Here is a 25,939-nt window from a genome sequence, read left to right as displayed (position 1 = left end):
GGAAGTGTTTCTCCCATTGTATATGCCTCTCGGTATAAATATTGGATTCGAAACCTTAGCTTGAAACAATATTTTATGTGACGAAAAATTAATGCCATATGCTGGGGATCTACACTAACTAAAAAAATATAAATATTTTTAAGTATAGTAAATTAAAAATTTAATTAATTTAATTAATTGAGCTTTGTTTTTAACGTAAAACAGGGCAGATACTAGAAGATGGATAGATACTAGAAGATGCATAGGCAAAAAAAACGTCACCATAAAAGGCGTGCAAAGCTGCAAAGCTAATGGTTGTGGGCGACAGATAGCGACGAGATTATTTTAATCGTCTTGCGCTCTCTCATATTTTTGAACCATCGATTGCAGAACATACTTCTGCCTAACAAGTTTTCTGAGTTTGCATTGCATAAATCTATTGAATTTTCACCTTGCCAGACAAATTTGGAAATATATTGTAACGACTCCAGGAGTTTTCAGGTACATGATCCTGTATTGCTTTCTTTTTCTCGCAAAATTATTTTATCGAAATGTTTACCTGCAACTCCTCATTTTTTGAAATTAACACTATAATGATTGTATTCAGTCTATATATATTCAAAATCTCGTTTTGGGTGTTTTGGTACAGATCACAGAAACAGAGCTCTTTTTCTTTTGGTAAAGGTCATGGACACCATCCAGAGTCATGCAGATAGAATATCATTCACGAACCTCTCACCTCCAACAGAAAGGGCAGGAGAACATGCAGAAGAAATAGAAGATATAACAGATGCCTTTGAGCTAGGACCCCCTGCGGAGACAGAAAACCCTAATTTCATGGAAGCGTTCCCTGAAACAGATGAAAAAATAGTTGAAGAAGTCGATGAAGAAACGTTTCCTGAAACAGATGAAGAAACAGTTGAAGAAGGAGATGAAGAAGCAGATGACGAAATCGTTGAAGTGAGAGAAACTGAATTTGATATATCAAGAGGGAAATGGGGAGGACTTGTTGACGAACCTTTAGCCATAGAGCTCTTCAGGCCATTGGAAGAGCTCAAGAACTCTTGTACCAAGATATGCATTGGCAACCGCAGTTATGGAGTGGAGGCAGCCCTTGTTGCAAAAAGAGTCCTGATGGATATTCACAAAACTTTAAAAGATGTGGATCTTACAAATTTTTTGTGCGGAAGATCTGAGGAAGAGGCACTTGAGGTTATGAAAATATTTTCATCTGCTTTAGAAGGGTGCATGCTGAGATCCTTGACTCTTGATTTGGGGGAATTGGGAGAGAATGCCGTCGAAGCTTTTGCACCACTCTTGAAATCTCAGAAAAAGGTGGAAAATTTGGGATTCATTATTGGCAACATTTCCCTAGAAGCTTTCGGAGCCATTTTTGAACTTCTTCCATCTATTGAAAGGATTAATAGTTTCTTTGTCATTTACTCGGAAGAAGGAGACGATGTAGCAGAGACCTTTCTGGAACTTATTAAGAAATGCATTGCTCTGGACGATTTCGATTTCTCAGAAAACAACAATGGCATCTATGACGCTACGGCTTCAAGAGGAGCTTTGGGAAAAGGCAGTATGTTACAAATGAGCAATTTTACCAAAAACGTGCGCATGCTTCAGCTGAGCCAAGTCATCTCTGGACATCTAGGTCTCACAGACGTTGACTTAGGCTATATGAATCTTCAGGATGAAGGGATGATTGCTATTGCCCGCAGCCTGAAAGATACAGCTCCATCTTTAAGAGTTCTTGTGGTTGCAGGAAATCATATCACGCCAAAAGCAGCTCCAGCTTTAGCAGAATGTCTTGCTGTAAAGAACTTGCTAACCGCGTTTTATGCAGGAAACAATCAACTTAAGGATGAAGGGGTGATTGCTATTGCCCGCAGCCTCAAGGATAAAGCTCCATCCTTGAGAGTTCTTATCATTTCAGGAAATGAGATCACGCCAAAAGCAGCTCCAGCTTTAGCAGAATGCCTTGCTGATAAGAATTTGCTGACCGCATTTTATGCAGGAAACAATAAACTCGAGGATGATGGATCAGTTGTAATTTGCAAAGCCATTTCAGAAGGCCATGAGCAGCTCGAAGTACTTGATTTGAGTGCAAATGCTATGACTGGAATTGGGGCTAAGGCTGCTGCGGAAGCTATTGCAAACAAGCCCAATTTCAGTTGGCTTCGTATTTCTGAGAATTTCATTACCAAAAAAGGAATTGAGACCGTCAAAGATGTGCTCAGAAAAGGTACCAAGGGCGAATATGTACTTGGACGTTATCATCAATTTAAAGATGTGCTCAGAAAAGGTACCAAGGGCGAATATCAATTTAAATATGCTGGCATGCAATATGAATATAGAGCAGAGGGTATCACTGACAGCGATAGTGAGTGAGAGGAGAAAATGCAAAAACCGAAAGTGAGGTATGGCAGTGATAGTGACACTGAGTTGGATTAAAAAGTCCATAAACCAAAAATGAGGTATGGCATTAAGATCTCGAGTGCAGACATTTAGATTTGGGTGATTTTGGTTACTCCTAATCCCATGAAGCTGTTCTGTTTTAGTAACCACATCTTTATATTCGCAGTTTTCACTTCGTCAGTTTGTCACAATGAAAAAATTTGTGAGTTGTGTACAGAGGTAAATAAATATTAAATTGAATCTCTAATTTTTGTTTTGGTGTTTGAAGCTGCACAGAGTTCCGAAATTCGCTTTCTATTTTAATAAGTCAGATACAAATGTGAAAGTTAATTCATTTTCATATGTAATATAACATCATTTGTATGGTAAAATGAGATCATCAACACATGTTTCCTAGCTGTTGTGAACCTTCATGCATGCCCCAATTTAATTTTATATTTCAAATTGCATTCAACTTAGGTAGTACATGAATACGACCATCTGGGGTTATTGTTTGTTAGTCTATTTAAATGCAAATATTAAAATATATGATACCTAGCTAGGAAAACTAATCTAAAAGATTTGCTGAGAAGCCTCACTTTTGAAAATAATTAAAATGGTTTGAATTACCCCCAAAATCTTTCGCCTTGGTGGTCTTGTGAATAAATTAGAACTAATTTCTACCTCGACACCCCTATTAACTCCCAATTTGTTTGAATATTTGCCTTTTTCTATACTGCAACTTGAGCTGGATCATTCACACATTGAACTGGCCAAAAAAGTGATTTTAAAATTCTAAATACAGAAAGACTATCATAGGTGAAGTCCTTTTCAGCTCTTGGTAAACTAGAGTACACTTCAGCTAGATTTTGGCCCTTTCATATACATGCCTTTTCTTCTCTAAATGTATTTACATTTTTTTCAATGTTTAATTGATATACAAGATCTATTTTCTGTGGAATTTTCCTATGTATTTAGATGAGCGAGAATCAAAATTATATCGGATATCTATTGTTTAATAAATTGCACTTATTATCTATTAACTCCAGAGTTATAGGTAGTTTTTTTCAATTTTAAGAAAACTGACAAATTGTCTCCAATTCAGGATGGACTAATCCAAAGATTTGACAAATTGTCTCCAATTCAGGATGGACTAATCCATTCTTCATTCATTTGGTGAATATCCCTGGCATTAGGTTTGATGTTCTGAAAATATATTAATCTTAGTCTTCCACTTTCATGTACATTGCAATATCGATGTGTTTTGGCTGTCATGACCTTAATATCAGACCTCTGTTGTTTTTATTTCGTTGAACAAAATGATCACTCTCATGATAGTGTTCTCTTTCTCACTGACCTTTTTCCATGGACATCACTGCTATATGTGACAAAATCTTGCACCACTGTCATGCCTTTTCATTCTTGAACACTGCTTTGTATATTGTAAATCACCGTTTTTAATCTTTAAACACTCTCACGGCAGCCTTGAATGTCATTCATCATCATCATTGAGACTACTTTCAATGTAGCTATTCCTTCATGGTATTAATGCATTTCCTTATGATACTATATATTTCCACTTGGTTTCTTTACTAGATCCCTGCACTTATTTGTTGAAATTGTTGTTTCTCTGTGATGAACTGTTTTCCTCATAAATAAACTATTTATTTTCAACTCCTTACTACTTTTCTTAATGAGATCTTTGCTGTCCTCTTTTATTCTCCATCTTACATTCATGCATTGAAGACTGCTTTTTACATTAAAATTAAATGCTCTTTTATAAAAAAAACCACTGCTCTTGCACAGTGCTCCTCTTCTTCATTAAAATCTGCTCTTTTCCTTATGAAATCCTTTTTTCTTCATGTTGGACTCTTTGTTCTATGCATTGTGTGAAGTTCTTAAAATAGCGAATAATCTCTTGGAAGAAGGGTATCTTAAGGTTGTGAAAGATCTCTCAAAATAGTTTATGAAAGAAGTAAATGATTCATATGGAACCGTAACTCTCAAAGAACAGTGAATGCTCTATAAAGCAGTGTATGCAACTCTTGAAAAAATAAATGAAACTCTTGAAACAGCATATGATCTCATCGAAGACTTGTAAAAGGTTCTCTTATGGAGGAAAATTATCCCAAAGACGCTGAAAACTACATCTAATATTATATGAATGAGGAAGTGAATGCATATGCGTTAAGGAACTCTACTTCTTATCATAGATAACAACTCGAAATTTGCAGTTTAGTTCATGATATACTGTTAAAATCATACTTAGCCACTCTTCCTTTAAAGGCATTTATTATTCATGCATTGAATACTAGTATCTAATGTTTTGACATCTTTAGTTGTTGTTGCTCTTTGATGAAATGTGACCTTCCTTTCACACTAACTGCTGTTTCCCTGATACCTTCTCATGAAACCTGCTGCTCTTGCATATTTATGTTTTTCCATCCACTGTACCCTGGCATCCTTTAATCATATATCGCTGCTCCTTATGAGTTTATGCTGTTCTTCATTGTTGTTCTATATAGTGCAAAATTCTTGTCTTCTTGAAAACATGCTACTTTCTCTAATGGAAATTTCTGCTGTTTCATGGAAAAAACAGGTATCTGCAAGCAACCTCATTCTGTACGCACACTATGGGTCACTGCTCTCTCATCCTTTCTATGTTGTTGATTCCTTCTTGTTGCCATGGATGGTTTTCTCAATCCTAATACCTTGATATCTCTGTTCTACAACAGCCATCTCCTCACCCTTTGCTCTTAACACAACATATTCAGTAATTGTTGTATCAATTGTGTTATCATTCACTTTGCTGCTCTAACAGTGGCGTCTCTGTCAAACATATACAACTGCCCCTTCTGTCATATGCATTCTCTTGTCAAAGGTTTATGTTGTTGTCCCAACTTATAACTGCTGCTCTTTACTTTCTGCGCTGCTGTCATTATGTTCTTCATGATCTTGATTCTTTGTCAATGTCTTATCATTTCAGATATGTAATCCTTTTCTTTTATAACAGTGGCTTTCATTGTGCATATCTATTCAAAATCATTGCCTCTTACTATTGTGGGTTCATCCCTTCATCCACTTCTTCATAAAGACCTCTTATTATATTTACCATCTCATCAACATGAAGCAAATACAAAACTATCTTTTTTTATTCGTTCATCTTGAGACTTTCAAATTAAGTCTATCAGATTTCCACAATCCATATCAATGTATGCTTTACCTGGGATCGATTGTGGGAATGTTTTTTAGCAACAATGTTTTGGATCATACTACATGATCTATCATCAGGATGCAGGAGAGCAAAGAAACATGAAAATGCAGGTTCAGGGCATCTTTTGAACTCTAGCAAGCATGATATCACTACAAAAGTTATTTTTCAACAAGCAAATCAATCATAGAACAATTCATTGAGAGTGGATTGCTCAAAGCATGTGTAGATAATAGGTAAAAATATGTTTCAATGTTTGCCTACATGATGTAGATTTGTAGTGTTTTGACAAATGCAAACTTCTTTGTATATTTTACAAGTTCAATTCACAATTGTTGCATCCCCACAATTGGGAATGCTAAACCAGCATTCTCTAACCATTGGCTGCTTTGAGTGGCCAGGCCTTGTGAGTCCTTAACTCAACCTTTCCTGTCCACTTGTCTTTTCCATTTCAGTTTGTTATTTTGACCATTTTGAAAGATTCCATTTTTTGGTTTTGTCATTCCCATATCCAGTTCGGTTCCTTTCCCTTTTCCCCACCATTTTCACCATTTCAGAGGAACACAGTGCTGTGAGAAGAGATGGAAATCCTCTCCTACTTGTGAAATGTGGATATTTTCAAGCAAATGCAATTGGCAAGTGTAAAACCAAATTTCACAGACTTTGCCATCCTCCTCCTTGCCTTTGCTGAAATGGGAGGTTTGGCACATAGTGTGGACATTCATCAAAGCATGAAGGATAAAGAAATTTTGTTAGATGTTGTAGTTGCAACTTCCTTGATAGACATGTATGCAAAGTGTGGTATAAAAGACAATACACTTTGACTCTTTTAAAACATACCTTTAGGATATGCAATCTCATTGACTGCAATGGTTGCAGGATATTCACAAAATGGATTTGTTGAAAAGGCTTAAGAGACTTTCAAGAAAATGCTATTGTGGGTGTCAAGCCAGCTTGTATGACCTTTGTTAGTATCCTCCCTTGCCTAGGCCAGAATAGAAGCTTTTGAACAAGGCATTGACATCCATTAAAGCATAATGAAAAGAGATCTTTTGTTATATAGTTGGAAATGCTCTGGTAGATACGTATGTGAAATGGGGAAGAATAGACTATACATGTTAACTTGTTGACAGATTGCCTCCAAGAGATACCATCTCATGCAATTCCATGCTTCTACGATACACTGTAAATTGATTTATTATATAGGCTTCTGATTTTTTTAAAGATGCAATTGGCAGCTGTAAAGCCACATTTCATGACTTTGTCGGTATGCTTCCTACTTGTGCCACCATGGGAGATTTGGAATAGGGAATGCACATCCAAGAAAGCATAGTGGAAAGGAGTTTTCTGTCATATTTTGTTAGTAAAGGATAGAATAATTTTGTTAACTATTGTGGCTGTAGCTGCCCAGTCGACATGCTTCCAAAATTTGGAAGGGTACATGATGCATGTGTAATTGTGATGCATGCAAAATGTGGAAGCATAGGCAAAGCATGTGTTACTGTCTTGGCAGACATGTATGTAAAATCTTGAAGCATGGAAAATGCATTTATAACTGCAACGAATGAAAGCTGTGGGAAGAAATGTATAAAGAATCTTGAATAAAATAACATACATTTGTAACTACCCATATATGCATAAAAATATGGCCAGACATGTATGCAAAATCTTGAGGCATATGTATTGCATTTGTAACTGCCCATGTATGCAAAATCTGTAAGTATAGACAAGGCACGTGTAATTGCCTGGATGGACATGGAAATATAGACAAAGCAAATGGACTATTTAACTTATGTCTTAGAGATGTCATTTCATGGTTGACAGTTATGATTTATGTCAAAAACAATTGGCAGGTGTATAGCCAAATTCCATAACCTTTGCCAACATCCTCCACAATTGTGAGAAAATGGGAGCTTTGGAATAGGGCATGAACATCCATCAAAACATAATGGGAAGAGATAAGATGTTAAAGCTGGCAGATATACATGCAAAATACGGAAGAGTAGACAAGGCGCATGGATGTTTTATAGAATGTTGTAAAGGGATTTCATCTTATGAAATTTCATGCTTGCAGGATATCTACAAAATTTAATTATTAAAGGTTGTGGAAACTTTCAAGCAAATTCAATTAGTATGTGTAATTTAACATCTCACAGCCTTTGCCAATATCCTTTCCACCTGGCTTAAAAATGGGATTTTTGGAGGAATGTATGGACACCTATTAAATCATAGTGGAAAGGGGATTTGTTATATATTACAGGTAAAAGATACAAGAGTTTTTTCAAATGTTGTGGCTATAACTGCCTAGGTAGACATGTATGCATAATGTGAAAGAAGAGAGAAGGCACGTCTAACTTCCATGTATAGAAAATGTGTAAGTATAGACAGGTCATGTGTAGTTGTCCAGGTAGACATGAAAGCGTAAACAAGGTATGCAAACTATTAAATATTTAAAATAATAACTTAGAGATGTCATCTCATGGATTGAGATTATGAAAAATGAAATAAGTCAATGTAAAGCCAAATTCTACAACCTTTGCTAGGATCCTTCCTATATCATAGGTAAAGCTAGAAGAATTTTGTATCAAATCAAGCAAAGCATAGTGGGGGGGGGGGGGGGCGTTGTTGTCGTATATTACAGGTAAAGCTAGCAGAATTTTGTCAAATGTGGTGGCTGTAATTGTCCAGATAGGCATGCTTTCAAAATGTGGAAGGATATACAATGCACATGTAACTACCTTTTATTTGTTGATTCGTAAAACAAATCCGTTTCAGGCACATCAATCGGATCCGTGGATTCAGGATTTTTTCCCCCAATTCTGATTCATGGAGGATTCGTGTGTATATAAATATATCTATATACTAAAAAATGAGAGAAATATACATAATTCTAAAACTAAATCATTTCATAGTATGAATCTATGATTCTAGTATGGATCTATGAACCTAGTATACTTGATAATTGGTCTATTTTGACGATTAAAAAGAAAATCAACACATTCACATTGAATTACTGAATTACAAAATGAAATCATGATCCTTGAAGATCTTGGCAGAATCCTTGATTGATTCTGCTTGTGGGTCCATCAAGATCCATGGCCTGCGGTCCTCAGGCTGTGGCTTGGATCCTTGAGGATCCATAGGCCATGGATCTTGATGGACCCACAGGTAGAATCAAGGATCCTGCTCAGATCCTCAAGGATTCAAGCACAAATCCGGATCGGGATCGGATCCAAATCTGGATCCGCCCTGTCTAGGATGAATCTGGCAACTAAGGCAACTACCAATGCATTGGTTAATGTCTGCTATAATTTATTAAATGTTACCATCATTGAACTGTAAATGGGACTGGACTCCACTATGGCTTCTCAAAATCTGTTAGTAGCTGAACATTTCAATCTGATCTACCACTACTTGAACCTTACTGTCTAGCTGCTCATTAACTTGACTGTCCTTTGTGACAAGGTTATTGGTTTGGATGTCCAATTTTTGTATATTAGTATCACATTGAGAGGATACCAACTATACTTCACTGTTCCTAACAGGATGGGTCCATTTTTAAAAATATTTAACTATCCTTCGAATGCGAATGCTCCTCTGATCTAATTATTGTACTCCTCACTGTTACATTTTATCAACATTGTCAAAGTGACCGATCTTTGTTTTATCCTGCACACATTCCAGATAGATGCTAGTAGCTCCTCACATTTATCATATAAGGAACCTTTGCATCCCAAAGATCAATAATAACTCCAGCTGTCTCATTTTAAGCAACTGTTCTTTAACCATTGTGATGAGACCACGAGAAATAATAAAATAGAAAAGCAATGTATGTGTATGATTGCTGCCCATTTGATGTTTCTCTTTGGAGTCTTGACTTCTTTCTTGAGTGTCTATTGTAAGGATCTGCCCTTGAGGATTGGTTTGCTATTACTCATGGTACTCATAGTGGTGTTTCCTGATTGATGTCAAATAGCTGTCCCCAAAACTTGAATCTGAAAGATTTACTTGGGGTTTTTTGTCTGCAAGCTCATGCCTCAAACAATGGATTGCTAGACACCAAAACTAAAATTTCATAGCTAAAAGGGAAGACTCCGATACTATCTCAACCTGACTTACAAGTTGATTTAGTTGCTCTGTTAGGCTCCATATATTATCCCCTTTTTCCTTGAGGAATGATAGGCAGTTCGCTTTAGAAAAAAATGCCAAGTTTCAAAGATGAGAAAAATTGTACCTTTTATGTGTATATATCTGCGTGAAAATGGGGATGATGACACACAAGGCTTTCAAACTTCTTCCACCTGTTTATACTTAGGTCCAGTTGTTTCTTCATTATGGAATACGCTGTCACAACTCTAGTATTAAAATGATCAAATCCATCACATGCTTTCCTCCTTGTTAATGCAGGAAGTAAAATCATTGAAGGAAACACCAAAACATAACTCAGAAGCCGTGCATTAAACATATTGGTGTCCCTAGATGTCATGTTGCACTGGAGACTTGCCAAAGTGGCCCAAATCTATCCGAAACACTAGCAGCCCTATTAGTTCCAGGAATCAAAATCTCTACAATGTCCTTTTCGTCATGCAATGTGTAGTTGAAACAATTGGCTAAAGCTCCCTCCTTTCACATGCTTGTGGATTTGGTGAAAAAATAAGGCATCCTTTGGGTACATATCAAACGTTAAATATTTTCAAGCTTCATGGACAAATTTTCACCAAAAATCAGCAAACACCTTTGACAACCTTTGCTACAGTTTTGCTGCTAAAGCATCTAGACCATTTACTTAGGACATCCTATTAAATCTGTAACTTATTAACATACTGATCTGATAACAGATCAATCAGATCTAATATAGCATGATAAGTAAGGAATTAAGTGTTTGCCTTATTACCTTTGCAAGATCGGCATCTATCCTTAGGAGTTTGGTTTAAATACTAATCTAACAACATTGTTTGTGTTTGTAATTAATATTTAATTATCCTTAGAAAGTCGCTGACTTCTAGAGGTTAGGAAAATGATTTTTGGAAGAGACATGTCCTTTCTAAGGACATGTTCCTTGACTCCTATACTTATAGAGGGTAAGGATGAAGTCTAAGGACACACAAGATCAAATACAAGTCTGCTCCTTAGTCATTATGCCCTCATACGAATTGCAGAAGCAAAAGACAGAATTCTGAATTACATCTCTAATCCAATTAAAGGCTATAATCTGGAGTTATTCACAGCAAGTCATAAGGAGATAAAGAAAGAAGATTCTAGTCCATATTCAGTCCAAAGAATTTGCAAAAACTTTACATGGTATCAGAGCTCTGGTAGTCGAACCTAGGCTCTACAAAATTCAGTAATTAGATTTTATATATCTAACAACTATCTCCTATTTTCAATGGCATATACAATCAGACCCAAGGACAGGTTTGATGGGAAAGAACACTTTGATTCTTGGAAATTCAGAATCATGATGATTCTTGAAGAGAATGATGTAAAACAATTTGTTGATAAAGCATCCAAGCAACCGCCAGTTGAACCTCATAAATGCATCTGGAGCAAAGGAAATAGGAAAGCAATTCAAATCATATTAGATGGAGCAAAAAATGATATCGTACCCATGCTTACAAAACATCAAACTGCATTTGATGTCAACAATGTAACAAGAGTTCTTGCACTGAAAAGGCAACTAAATCACATTCAGATAAAGAAAGGAGAATCAATGAATTCTTACTTCTTAAGGCTTGCCGGCATTAGAGATGAATTGTCAAGTATAGGAACCATTATTAGTGACACATAATTAACACTAATGGCTATAGATGGATTACCAAATTCATGGGAGACTTTTGCACAACGAGTAAGTGCCAGAGATAATCTTCCCGACTTCAACAGACTTAAGAATGATTGTCTTCAAGAAAAATCTAGAAAACTAAAGAAAGGAGGGACACTAAAAATAGAAGATGAAGAACTTCATGTTCTGAATACAAACTCCTATAAGGGCAAGAAGAAACATTTCAAGAAAAAAAAGGAAAATCAAAAGAATGGGAAACCCAAGAAAGATCTACCCAAGATAAAATGTTTCAGATGTGAAAAGTTTGGACATTATAGATCTAATTGTCCTGAGAATTCTAAACAGCAAGCAAACTGTACAAATGTTACTAGGGAAGAAGATAACTAAGATCTCAAGAATCGTGTATTGTATTAACTAAGATCTCAAGAATTGTGTATTGTATTCATCACTATCAAATGAAATCTCAAGCAAAGCATGGGTAATTGATAGTGGATCTTCTAGACATATAACAGGATACAAAGAAGCATTGGATTCTTTATCAGAAAAGGTTAATGGCGCAGTTACCATTGGTGATAATTCAACACATTCCGTCGAAGGAATTGGAAATTACACCTTGAAGCTAAAATCTAGAAATTCTATTCTTCTTAAAGGTGTACTCTACGTACTAGGAATTAAAAGAGATCTAATCTCAATTACAACACTTGAAGATGTTGGGCATAATGTTGCATTTGTGGACGACAAAGTAATAACTTGGGCTAAGAACTCCTCAATCAAGAAAACAAAGTTGATTGGTTAGACAAAAGGATATTTGTATGAATTGAATTCAAAATCTAGTCAATCTATTCAAGCCTTAATTCATCAAGCTGAAGACATAAATGAAATTTGGCACAGAAGATTAGCGCATCTAAACTTCAAAACTTTATCAGCTATGAAGAAGATGGTTATTGGTTTACTTAAACTCAACAAAGACCACTCACGCATATGCAAAGGGTGTGCACTGGGTAAGAACACCAGAATTCCATTTCATAACACTAGAAGTCCATTTCATGATAGCACTGGAAAAACAAATAATGTTTTGGAATTAATTCATTTAGATCTATGTGGACCTATGTCTGCTCTTTCACTTGGAGGATTTTGGTATTATATTTTGTTTATAGATGACTTCTCTAGGAAAACATGGATTTACTTCTTAAACTGTAAAGAATCAGAAGAAATCCTAAAGAGATTTAAAGAACTCAAAACATTAACCGAGAACTTATCAGGACATAAAATTAAAACTCTTTGAATTAATAATGGAGGGGAATAGATCTCAGATTTGTTTAAAAGGTTTTTGTAAAGAATCAAGGATTAAGAGGGAGTACACTATTCCTTATAATCCAGAACAAAATGGAGTAGTAGAAAGAAAGAATAGAACAATTATAGAAACTGCTAGAGCTATGATATTTGATCAAAATCTAGAATATTATCTTTGGGCAGAAGCCTCTTATACTGCCGTTTATATTCAAAACAAAAGCCTGCATTCTTACCTTAGAGATAAAACTTCTAAAGAAGTATTTACTAAGGTCAAACCTAATATAAGCCATCTTAGGATTTTTGGGTGTCCCATATATATTATGTTCCAAAAGAAAAGAGAACTAAACTAGAACCCTCTGGGAAGAAAGGTATTTTTGTAGGGTATAGTGAAACATCTAAGGCATATAGGATTTCATACCTGGACTAATAAGTATTGAACTTAGTAGGGATGTAATTTTTGAAGAAAATCTAGCATTCAGAAAAGCACCTAGTTTTGAAGAACCTTCTCCTTTGCTTAGTTTTGAAAGAAATAGTGAGTTTGAGTCTCAAAGGGAGAACTTAGAAGAAATTGAAGACGGAATTCAAAATCTAAATCTTGAAGAAACTCAAAATTTAAAGAAAAGACCACTTTGGGCCATTAAAATAGTAGAGGAAGCACAAGACTTTGTTGCACCTTCTGGAACAATAAGAGAAAGCAAAAGACCTAAAAGGTTTTCTAGTTATAAAGAAAACATGAATGATTTGTCCAAAATAAAACCAACCAATCCTTCCGATGCTACTAAACATAAAGCCTGGAATGAAGCTATGATAGAAGAATACCAATCCATTATGAAGAATGATGTTTGAGAAATTGTTCTAAGACTTAAAGGAAAATCTGTTGTTTCTTCCAAGTGGATATTTAAATTAAAGCATGTTGTTGATGGTAGTACTAAGAAGTATAAAGCTAGATTTGTAGCCAGAGGATTTTCTCAGAAAGAAGGGATTGATTATGAAGAAACTTTTGCTTCTATTGCCAGATATACCTCCATAAGAGTAGTCCTAGCAATTGCAGCATTGAAGGGATGGAAAGTACATTGGATGGATGTAAAAAAAACATTCCTAAATGGAAAGATTATAGAAGAAGTATATCTAGAGCAACTTGAAGGATTTGAAACTCATGCTCCTAACGTTTTTTTTGTAGGCTCAAGAACGCGCTCTATGGGCTTAAACAAGCTCCAAGGGCCAAGTATGAAAGAATTGATAAATATCTCACTGATTTAGGATTCTTCAAGAATGAAGCCGATCCAAATTTATATTATAAAAGAGATAAAGATGATATGGTAATTCTGATACTATATTTTGATGATTTACTAATAATAGGTGATGATCATCTTATAGATCAATGCAAGAAAGATCTAATTAGAGAATTCAAGATGAAAGACTTGGGATTCCTTCATTACTTTCTAGGACTGGAAGTACGACAAAAATTTGATAGTATCATACTTAATCAAGGGAAGTATACATTAGACATTTTGAAGAGATTTGGAATGTGGAATTGCAAGTCTATGTCTTCTCCAATGGAGACTAATCTACATAAACTTAAAGAAGCAGCTACAAAATCACTTTCCATAGATTCTACTCTCTACAGATAGATGATTGGGTCCCTTATGTACTTAGTAAATACAAGACCTGATATTTGCTATGTTGTTAATTCTTTAAGCTTGTTTATGTGTGAGCCAAAGGAGATTCACCTAGTTGTAGTTAAACACATTATGAGATAGTTACAAGACACTTTTTTTTGGGGACTCAAATACAAGAAGGTTGGCTTAGATTTACATGGATTCATTGACTTAGATTGGGGTGGAAGTGTTAAAGATAGGAAAAGTATTTTCGGATGTTGTTTCAGTTTAGGATCAACAATGATATCTTGGATATGCAAAAAGCAGTCTTTGGTAGTTCAAAGCTCTATAGAAGCCAAATACATTGCAGCAGCAATGACCTCTCGAGAAGCAGTTTGGCTAAGGAAGTTACTTGTGGGATTATTTGGGCAAGCCATGAATCTTATGATTATTCATTGTGATAATCAGAGTTCCATCAAGCTTTTAGTGAATCCAAATTTTTCATGACAGGTCTAAGCATATTGAAATTCCTTACCATTATGTAAGAGATATGGTAGACAGGAATTATATAAAATTAGAATACATTTGCACTGCAGATCAGACAATATAAATACTCACCAAACCTCTATCTAGAGTGAAGATAGACCACTTCAGGAGAAGACTTGGTATGGTTGAGTTGTAATCCATTTGTATTCTTTTAATTATTAATAAAATAATTTTATTTGTCAGGCTATTGACTGTTATGGGCTCCACCATTTATATTCATTATTTAAGAGGTGACGATCTCTGAGATAATGAACACTTGTAAATAAGACGTTATGAGAGATGAAAATCTCTTGGATAATGTGCTAAACAATAGAGTTCTACTGTAAGATCTAGATGAGTTCAAGATTATATTGTGATGTTGACATTGCTATGTCAATGAGTCACAATTTGGATAAAGGAAGAATTTTATTGTTCTCTAGGTTTATCCTGTATTATGGTAGGTCTTAAACTCAGGATCATGTTGTGATATAGAAATACCACCTATGAGTCACAACTTAGATAAATGAAGAAATTAAAATACTCTTTAGATTTATCATGTACATTGTATTCTTTGCAATACTGTTATCACTAGTATCAGGGATTTGTCATACTACAGGCTTAGTAATATGACATTGTATCATGTGTTCGATGATACCACATGCTAAGGAGATTTTGATAGATATAGAGTATCAATTCTTGCTTGTTCATCTTTATTGATGTTACTAGATATGATATCTCTCAGTATGATTATCAAGTTAAGAGGGAGTGTTAAATTTGTAACTTATTAATCATACTAATCTGATAATAGATCGATCAGATCTGATATAGCATGATAAGTAAGGGATTAAGTCTTTGCCTTATTACCTTTGCGAGATCAGCGTCTATCCTCAGGAGTTTGGTTTAAATACTAATCTAACAACATTGTTTGTGTTTGTAATTAATATTTAATTATCCTTAGAAAGTCGCTGACTTCTAGAGGTTAGGTAAATGATTTTTGGAAGAGACATGTCCTTTCTAAGGACAAAGGACATGTCCCTTGACTCCTATACTTATAGAGGGTAAGGATGAAGTCTAAGGACACACAAGATCAAATACAAGTAGACCTGCATCTTAATCATTACTGCCCTCATACAAACTGCAGAAGCAAAAGACAGAATTATGAATTACATCTCTAATCCAATTAAAGGCTATAATGTGAAGTTATTCACAACAAGCCATAAGGAGATAAAGAATGTAGATTCTAGTCCATATTCAGTCCAAAGAATTTGCAGAAATTTGTTGTGAGGTTTTCACACATCGCCCCAAATCTTGGGGGACCCCCCCTTTTGATCGCCTTTAGGGCTAGTAGAGAGGGCTAGATGTATTTTCACCCGGTTTCAACTTGATTTTCTAGAGCTATCAATTCTATCCCTAGGCCAAATAATTTTCAAAGTTAATTTCAACTTGGCAGGATAAAATTGTGAATTTTGTACTTAGACGATTTCTTTTGAAAATTTGGTTTTAATTGTGTAAATTTGGATATTTTCAAAAGGGAAATTTTAATTAGACTTAAGTTTTTGGAAAATCTTTTTTTTTTGGTGAAAAAGGGGATTTAATCTTATAGGATGAAGTTAAATTGCAAAATCAATTTTTGACTCTAGGGGGCAATTTTATTGTCATAAAATTTTAAATAGCTTGGCAAAATCGATTTGGTAGAAAGTTGCAAAAAATTGGCTTTAATTGGATTAATTTTCCTTGAAAACTTTTTTAGTTTTTAATGAATTTGGTAATTTAATATTGAAAAAATGGCTTTTGGTTAGCCAAAATCCAAATTTAATGATGTATTAATTACTAAACCCTCATTAAATGGAAATATTTAACACCCTCAAGGCATTATTTAATTTCTTTTTGCAATTTGGACTTAATTTGCAAATTTAAAATGCAATTTTCTTTTTGGCAAGATTAAATTTTGAGCTAAGTATTTAATTATGGGCCTTAACTTGGATTTAATTTTTGTTTTTTCTCTCCTGCAGGACCAAGTCGACCAGCTTAGAGGGTAAAGAAATTGGGTATAAAGGAGACCTCTCTCCCATTTCTTTTTCACAATTCATTTCTTCCTCTCCTTTGTTGGAGAATTTCCTTGAGGAGCAGATTTTTCCATGCTTGGAGATTTTGTGGAAGGCAGTTTTCTTGAATTTGTTGGGCAATTTTGCTTGCATTTGGCCATTTTCAGGCCTTAGCGATTTCCTTTGAGGGTAGATTTTTGCAGAGTTTAATGATTTGTTCTCTTTTTGTGGGCTGCGATTTGTGCCCTAGGTGACATTTTTGAGAAAATTGAGGACTTCCATGCTTGGGCGAATTAAGACAAGGGCAGAACTTTCCACTCTTGGCATTTTCTTGAGGCAGATCTAATTTTGTGACATGGACAATTCATGGTGAAGGTCTGATATTTCCCTATTTAGGACTGCATTTTTTATATCAGACTTGGCGATTTTGTTGGGAGAAGGTATGTATATGAAAGTTTGATTTTTGTTTGATTGAGCAAGTGTTGGATAGTTTTAGAGGTTTAAATTTCTAATTTGAAAAGGGATTTGGAGTTCTTGAGGTCTTGTCCTAGGTTCTGAAAAGTCGCTGTAAGATTATTGTTTAAGGTGAATTTTCATCATCTAGAGTTGCAAGGGGTCCTTAAGATGACATCCTTCTTTCATTCTAGTCTAAGAATTGCTCCTCTTGGTTCTTCTTGCCTTCTGGTCCACCACTCTACCATCCTGTAATAGGGCGACGAGCATGTTAGTGCAAGTAAGAATCCTAAGCAGGCAAACACTAAGAAAGACAAAGAGGATATGATGCTCAAAACTCCCTTTTCAAAAATGAAGAGAATAACCAACACCAATATCAGTATAGTGGACATGATATAGATGAGGGACAGACTAAAGGAAGGACAATCCCCCTTGGCAAAAAGGATATACAAGAGCGGAATTGTACATGCGGCAGTTTTTCCTCCCACATTGCCTTGTCCATAATTGATTGTGGAATGTGCATCTAGATTTGATCTAAACAGTAAGTCCATTATTTTTGATAAAGGGAAGAGAGTGTTGGCCAAGATTGGCGAGCAAGCAATTGAGGAAACATTCAACATTCCCAAGTACAAGGGCATGATGGTTGTGATGATGGACTAAGCAACTAAATCATTTCAAGATAACCAAGTGGCCTATTACATGCATCTAAAGTAGAATTGGATACGCGAGGGAAAGAAAGGAGTTAACAGATCATCGAGGCTTACAATGGCAGATTTCAAACTAGAATATGGTGATCTCATTGTTCTGCTCAGTCGTATCATGGGCCTAGCTCAAGGGATGCAATTTGAAAACTGGATGTACTTCTTCATTGATGAGATCGAGAAAGGGAAAAGAAGGTTTGATTGGGCCAAGATCATAAGCGAGAACTTAGAATTGCAACTTAGAACCGTGCAAAACCAAAGGCAATTCTACATGGGCTCCTAACTATTCTACTTAATTGCTAGATTGTACAAGATTTCGGAACTTAAGGCCTTAGGAGAAGTTGGTAGCAGAACGGGACAATATTTGGTACATGAATGCTATCCGTAGCTCTATTTGCACAACAACAAGGATTACAAGATATTTTGTGATGCCTTTGCAATGAAGACACTAAGGGTACTACAAGGGACACCTGCTAAGAGACTTTCACCGAAAGAAGAAGCAAAAATTAAGAAGTATGGGAGTTGGTTCATCCAATTTTGCAGTTTACATACATTAGAGTGGCAGGAAGTAGAATTCGTCCTAAGAGGCTTCCAAGGTACCCACCCAACAAGGTAGTTTTGTTAGAATTGGCCAGGCAACTTGAGCACTATGATAGAATAATGAGAAACAAAGGGAAAACAAACATTTCATTCTCAATCGTAATTGGCAATGATAGTTGCCCCAATCGGGCTTCCTTTGAAGCCACAGAGAAGGAATTGGAATGGTATCATCTAGAATGGTACAAAGCAAGGCAAGGATTCGATCCTAATGGTCTTATCAAGGTACTTCATGGAAATGAATTCAAGCATGTTCTCACCATAGAAGACTTTTGGGCCAACGCCAAAGATGACTTTCATGTGAGAAAGCTAGCTTTCTCAAGGCTGTCAGTGAACATGATGAGGGCTATTAGATGGAGAGGCTTTGATATTCTGGATCAACTGGAGGATGATGGAAATGTGTTGAGAGAAGAGTATAATACAGTAGAAGGAACATAATTGAATCTAGTGGATTGGGATGACCATCAGGATCCTTCCTTGGAGGCAGTCACAAGGGCAGTGGATTTACATACTGAGTCATGGTATAATGAAAGATTAAGGAAGCTACAAAGACAAAGGATTCCCCTTACCTACGAGATGATGAGGCCAAAAGAGAGACAAGCAGAATCAGTCGGACAAAGGAATGAAGGAAATAGCCAGCAATAGGAAATGATTAGAAATAGCAAGAAGAAAGTTTTGGAGGTAGAGAAGGGCAAAGAACATCCAGAGCCTCCAGCCAAGAGAGAGCATGCAATGCCATCAAGAGAGAGTATAATTGAGGCTAGAAGCCAGGAGGTCAATTCAAATGATAAAGGGATTGCGGTGGAGGTTAGCTCTGATTTGGAATCAAGTGGTTATAGTGAAAGCACCGAGTACTCCCCTCTCTCGGAGAACCAACAAGGAAATGATATGGAAGAAACTAGTAGAGAAGAAGATGGACCAATTGACATCGAGGCAATAAGTTAGGAACCCGAGGCCATTGGTGATGCTTTGTTAGTGGAACCAAATCCAGATTTGGGGAGATGCACTGCACCACTATGGTTAAGACAAATGCTTATGCCAAGAGGCGAGGTGGTAATGACCCATACAGCTGAGGACATCCAAGGGTTAATGGAAAAGGGTGATAGTTAGAACCAAAAACAAATGGCAAGAACGGTGCAAGGGTAATCAGGAGAGACAATGATGGTCACCGAAAGGTTCAAATTTCTATTCCAACAGTAAACAAGGTAGTGAATGAGATTGTGTCCCAAGAATATGAGATAGTGGAACATAACTTGGGAAGGAATATAGATGATATGGAGTGTGAGGAGGTCCAGGAAGGTATAGCATTAATCAGAGAAAGGTTAAGGAAGGAAAATGAAAGGATAGTAAAGTTGGAGGTCGAGAACAAATATTGAAGAGATAGCCAGCCCATCCAATAGCTGCACCAGGCAGCCCTTCATCAAGACAATAGGAGCAATTCAGGAGAGATATTAGCGTAGCTACATGAAGTTAGGGATTGGATCCATAATACAATCCAAGATGGGCAAAATTTCTTTTCTTCCTTCATCTCGAAATTCTAGTCATTAGTGGCTGTTAGAGACAAGTTCAGATTATTCGAAGAAGAGTGGAAAGGTTTCCTTCCCATCAAAGATTTGGCTATGCCTAGGCTATAGGCATTCATTGGGCTACCAGAGGCATATTTGCAAAGGGCCAAGTTGGTTGATGAGAGAGGATTGCGTATAGTTGAATCTTTGTTTGTGGCATTAACTACCAGATTTAGAACACTTGAGGAAATACATAATGAGATTGCACGACACAGTCCAAGTGTCGACACTTCTATTTCAACCATGATGATTAACGTTGGGGTGACAGTTGATTTTGAGGATATTAGAGAAGAGGATATCAATGAGACAGATTTTGGATCAAGGTTGGATGAGTTGGGAAAGGTTGCCATCAGGAAAAATCATTTGGGCACCCTTTCCTCTTTTAGTGCTTTTATTGGATTTGTGAAGGAATATGAGAAGGATCACGAAAAGATACTACAAGCAACAAGCAGCGTGGTGAAGTTAGTGGAACTCAGGGCAAAGCACACACCTTGTCCTCCTAAAGTTAACAAAAGGCTAGCTAAGTTCATTGCCTTAGCTAAAAAAATGAAAGAAAAAGGAAGATTTATATTAGAAGATCATTTGATGTAAGCCCAAGTGGAAAATTTCCCCGTTCTTCTAGAAGAGGACAAGTGTCTATTTCTGATTGGCCACCATTTTGGTGCCTTCTCATTGGTTGCCACTTTTTGCACTTCTTTTCATTGGTCCATTGATGAGGTGGTAGCTTCTCATTGGCCGATGGGGTGGCAACCCTAATTAGGGTTTTGAGGATCTAATCTGGATTGTTGATTTTGTTTTGATCTCCACCGTCTGTTGTATTTTTGGCTCCTATAAAAGGTCATTTGCTCTCATTTGTAAAGTGTTGGAGAAATTGTTGCGAAGATAATACCAAAATTGCTCTCTTTTTCATTGTTGCGATTTGCATGTTGATTAAGAACATTGGGTATTATTGCATGTTTTCTACTTCCACATAGTTAGATTTTCTTTCAAGTTGTTTTAGGTTGGTTGCACTTGAAGTTGTTTAAGTGAAGTTAAAGTAGATGGATAGTTGTATGGTAGCATTGGTAAATGTTTGATAGGGATCAATACTAGGCCACTAGCATCCTAGCGGCTGGTTGGGAAGCTTTGTGTGGTAAACTAGTTTATTGTTCCTTTGAATCATTGCACCTATGGAAGTGAGGCCACTGGTCAGCTCTCATTAGGTTCGATCCCCGTTTGTTTGCTAACCTTCCATTCATAGGAGTAGGAGTCGAATAGTGAGTAGCTGGGTAGTCAAAGCTTAGAGAGGGAAGTTAGAAGGAGTAGGTCAAGCATTAGAACACATCCATTCACCTTCCACGGCCATCACTTTCCCATCAACATCACCATTGGCAGACACATCCTCCATCATCACTACCATCAACATTATCTGCCTCCGCACATTTCACAAACCGAGCCACCATCACCTTCATCCCACCAAAGTCCAAGTCATCCTCAACAATTTGTGTAAGGCCACCTACGTGATTACCAGCATATCACATTGATAAAACTGAGCGAGTATCCAATGATGTAAGGAACATTGGAGCTATTGCTTATGTCTTCATAGGTAATAACTTTTCAAGAGAGGAGTTACATGTTTGATATCCCATATTGAATATTCAAATCCTAATATGTTATGTAAGTGATACAAAACTCGCATCAACATTATCTGGCGCTAGGAGGGCCAAATTTATTTATTTTGAGGATTTGTTGGCATTTAATTATGAAGAAGAATGGTACTCCCTAGATCAAATCAGCCTAGAGAAACTTGGAGAACACTTCAAGATCACATTGTAGCAAGTTTGTGCTCAACTGCTTGGGAGGAAAGTGAGAAAACTAGAGAGTACCTGGACACCATTGACGTGCTAAATCAAGAGGAAAGAAAAGTAAGAGCTATTGAAATGAGAATTCAAAGGAGGTTAGAACGTCAAAGAGAATTGGAAAGGGAGCTTGAGAGAGAAAAGAAAGCACAAAGACAAGCTCAGGCTATTGTTGAAGAGAACTCGAATTAGAGACAATCAGGTTGGGATCATTTTCAAGCTGGATAGAAAGATTGGGTCTTTTTCCCCTGAAATATTTGAGAGACTGATATCTGATAAGAGGTAGAGGATATTGAGAAATACACCACACCAAGAGGAGGACTTGTGTTAGAATCTCCCAAGAAACCATGGAATCTTCAGGTGGCTGATACCTCAAACTTAGCTGGCCCCTCAAGTAGTCTACCAATTCAAGCTCCAAGCAGTCCACCGGTTCAAGCTCAAGTTAATCTACCAATTCAGACCCTAGTCAATCAGCCAATTCAAGCTCAGATCAATCAACCTACAATGGCTCAACCACCATGGATCCAAAACAATGCCTCACCACTCTTACTCCAACAATACCATGATCTACCAAAGAATCCGGCGATATTCTGCTTCAAGTTTTTTGTCAATGACCCTGATCGTATAGCAGACGAGCATATCAAGGTATTCCAAGAGGCATTGTGCAATAGAAGAATTCAAGAGGAAGATGTCGCATGTAGGCTTTTTTCTTATTCACTAAGTGAAGAACCTTATTACTGGTTTGTCAATTTACCAGCATCATCAATAATAGGATGGGTTCAACTCAAGGAAGCCTTTCTTGCAAATTTTGGTATGCCCATCACACCACTGGAGTTGCATACAAGGTTTGCAGATATAAGGAGGCATGATAGGGAGATGATAAGTTCCTTCAATGATCATTTCCACAAGGCTTACACAAGATTGCAAGCCCCTTACACAATGATAGAAGCTGGTGCATTGGAAGCATACTACAATGCCTTAGACAACCAGACGGCTATGTTCACGAGAATGGAAAATCCTGCTCCCACAATGTTAACTGAGGCCTACACTAAATAAATTGAGATAGGAGGACAATTAGGTCAACAAGGAATGGAACCCCAAGGTGCAAGATGTCCAAACAATCTAATTCCACAACTTGCATACCAGGCGCCTGCAAATAAGTTAGTAGTACACTCGGGGCCTCCATTATCTCAAGTACCGCCATCAGTACTAGTTTATCTACAAGGTGCAAGTTCCTCCACAAGGACACAAGAAGAAAAAGATGAGATGAAAGAGTTGATTGACCAAGTCAAGAAGTTGTCTATGGAAGTCACCTATTTGAGAAGCCAGAACAACTAACTCCAAAGTTCCCAAAGAAATAATCAAGGGAATAATTACTAGAATCAAGGTGGAGGTTATCAAGGAGGCTATCAAAGAAATTATCAAGACAGAGACTACCAAAGGAATAACTAAGGTGGTAGCTATCAAAGGAACTACCAAAACAATAACTATCAAGGTAACAATCAGTCACAAGACCAAGGGTACAACAATTAGTCCAACCAAAGGAGAACTTGGAATATAGGTCCAAACAATGAAAATGTGGTGTCGCCACTTGATAATCAGGCTTCAACAGATAATAGACCAGTGGACCGAATATTCTTGGTTGAGTCCGCCATGTCCAAGTATTGCAGATTCCATGAGACAGATCAACATTTGGAGTTAGGGCGTCCAGAATTCAAGAGAGCATCTAACCTATTCCAAAACATAATAGATGAATCAAATAACCAGCAAGATGTTAAGGTTACAGGGTATGAGATTTTCCTTTCCCTAGGATATGATCAATGTCTGACCTTCGAGGAGTTTTCATTCCCACTAGAATTTGAGGCTTATGAAGAACCCCAAGGGAGATTTCCTCCTGAGTCAAAAAATGGGCCAGTTGATGAGGTAGTAGATCAGAAAGGGTATGACAATGGGCAGATTTTTCTTTCCCACCTTTGGAAGATACTGTTCTAGTTCAAGGAACAGGAGGGAACCAGGCATTTCAACAACCGGCTAGCAATGCTAGGTTTTATTAGAGGAACAACAGGAGGAATGACAGACCCTTTACATCTTCCATACCCCCAAAAAATTTCAATACGCCTCCACACCCTGATGCGAGTAATATACCGAATCCTTCGAGGGATGCACTTGAATACAGACAAGGCAACCTTGGCAATGGGAATGGACAACCGAGCTTTCAACAAAACATACATCAAAACAATCAAAGTACTCAAAGAACACAGAATGTCCAGTCGACACAAGAAGTAAGTAAAGGAAGAACTGGAAACAATTCCGTGAACAATGAACAGTTGAAGAGATTAGGACAAAGCGTGACAGAGGAGATGAAGAAGGTTAAAATAAGTCTCCCTTTGTTTGAATTATTGAAGGTAGCGGAGATTAGAGACATGTTCCTTGATAATTTGAAAGATAATAAATCACAAGGATTCCACACTCAAGTTGCAACAAAACAGACTCAAGGGAGGCCACTTCCTAATTCGGTACATGTAATCCAGGATGCTCCAGGGGTGAATATGACAAACTCATCTCAAGACATTCCATCCAGAGAAACAGGAAGTTCTACACAAGAAATTGCATATGATGATATCAGTGAATTCAATAGACAACCGAGACCTCAACCAGTTTACGTGGCTCAAGGATCAACACCTATAGAACAACAAACTCAAGGGAATCAAGAATTGATAAACAATAAAGAAAAGGTGAAGAAAGAAGAGGTTGCTCAACCAACAAATTTTAGAGTGAAGCCAAAGCAAGTACATAAGACACCCGTAGTGTATTATCAAGGAAAAGATGAGCCAACACCATTTTTGCAATCAGTAAGGATGTTCAGGAAATTGCTTCACAATTGCTTAATAGATTCAGGAGCATCAAGTAATGTTATGCCTTTGAACATTTGTAGAAGACTGGGAATCACACCTTTGGGATCAAATAGAAGAGTTACTCAGTTGGATAAAATAGAAGTACCAGTAGTAGGTGAACTACACAACATACACATGCAGTTGGCATTTGATCCAAGGATGGAACACATGGTAGACATTTTCGTGGTAGATGTGGCCGATACCTATGGATTGATCCTAGGTGGAGATTGGGTTAGAAGATTGAATGGATATATGGCAACAGACTTCTCTCACATGTGGCTCCCATGGAAGGGACTAGCCAATCAAATCAGAATTGACAGTACCTCGAGGTTGAGATTGACGATCACAAAAAAGGATGAACCAAATGAAATATCATTCGTGGAAACAAATATGTGCACCTACAGACCAAAGAAAGTAGAAGTATTGACTATGAACATCATGAGCGAAGGAAAGAATTTCACTGAGATCCTGATTGAGTCGGATCCAGATGCTTCGTCCGATGAGGGTGAAGGAATGTTTGAAAACTTCAAGAATTTCATGACTAGAACTGTGCAACAAGGGATGGAATTGGGTAACCAAACACCAGTAAGAAACTTATTATTATCCAACTAGTGTAGAATTCAAATTGCATTCCACTCGGAATTATCTTGCTCTTTGTGTACAGTGGCCTTAGAACAAGTGGAAAAGAGGATCCCAGGGGGCCCTAAAACATGAGAATCAACATGGCAAACAGAAAGTTGAGATTCAACAAGTTGAGGAAGCTGAAAGTAGCATGATGGGGGAAATGAAGAACCAAATTACACCACCCAATGAAGAAATGAAAGAAGATGATGAATCAAATAAGTAGAAGAATTTACAAATGGAGTATTTAGAAAGAAATGGGGTATGGACTCTAAGGTTTGATGGCTTCAAAACCAAGCAAGGAGCCAGAGCCGAGTTCGAGTTAGTCAGCCCAACAGGGGCAACATATTTGGAGGCACATAGATTGCAGTTCCCATGCACCAACAACATGGCAGAATATGAAGCATTGATTCTAGGCTTGTTGTGTGCTATTAAGAAAG

The 25,939-nt window shown here is 36.9% G+C and overlaps 1 protein-coding gene across 6 annotated transcripts in view; it reads left to right on the top strand.

Annotated features, from left to right (window-relative positions):
• Nucleotides 1-293: 293 nt before the first annotated feature.
• Nucleotides 294-25,939, top strand: part of LOC149571020 (RAN GTPase-activating protein 2-like) — a 37,475-nt gene continuing 11,829 nt past the window's right edge. For 5 of the 6 annotated variants that reach the window (XR_016359756.1, XR_016359755.1, XR_016359753.1 and 2 more), the window contains exons 1-2: nt 294-480; nt 629-2,459. Coding sequence is in view for 1 of the 6 variants with exons in the window: in XM_089812585.1 (XP_089668711.1) it covers nt 667-2,373 (1,707 nt within the window). In the remaining 5 variants the exon portion in view is untranslated. Of the gene's footprint in view, nt 481-628; nt 2,668-25,939 lie in introns of those variants that run through there. The other variant, XM_089812585.1, reaches the window with a different exon arrangement.

The sequence above is a fragment of the Cupressus sempervirens genome, chromosome 2, assembly GCF_028749045.1.
Source record: "Cupressus sempervirens isolate cs-2001-9-10 chromosome 2, ASM2874904v1, whole genome shotgun sequence".
Taxonomy (NCBI): domain Eukaryota; kingdom Viridiplantae; phylum Streptophyta; class Pinopsida; order Cupressales; family Cupressaceae; genus Cupressus; species Cupressus sempervirens.
The sequence above is the reverse complement of the archived record's forward strand: the minus strand, read 5'-3'. Positions and strand labels throughout refer to the sequence as shown.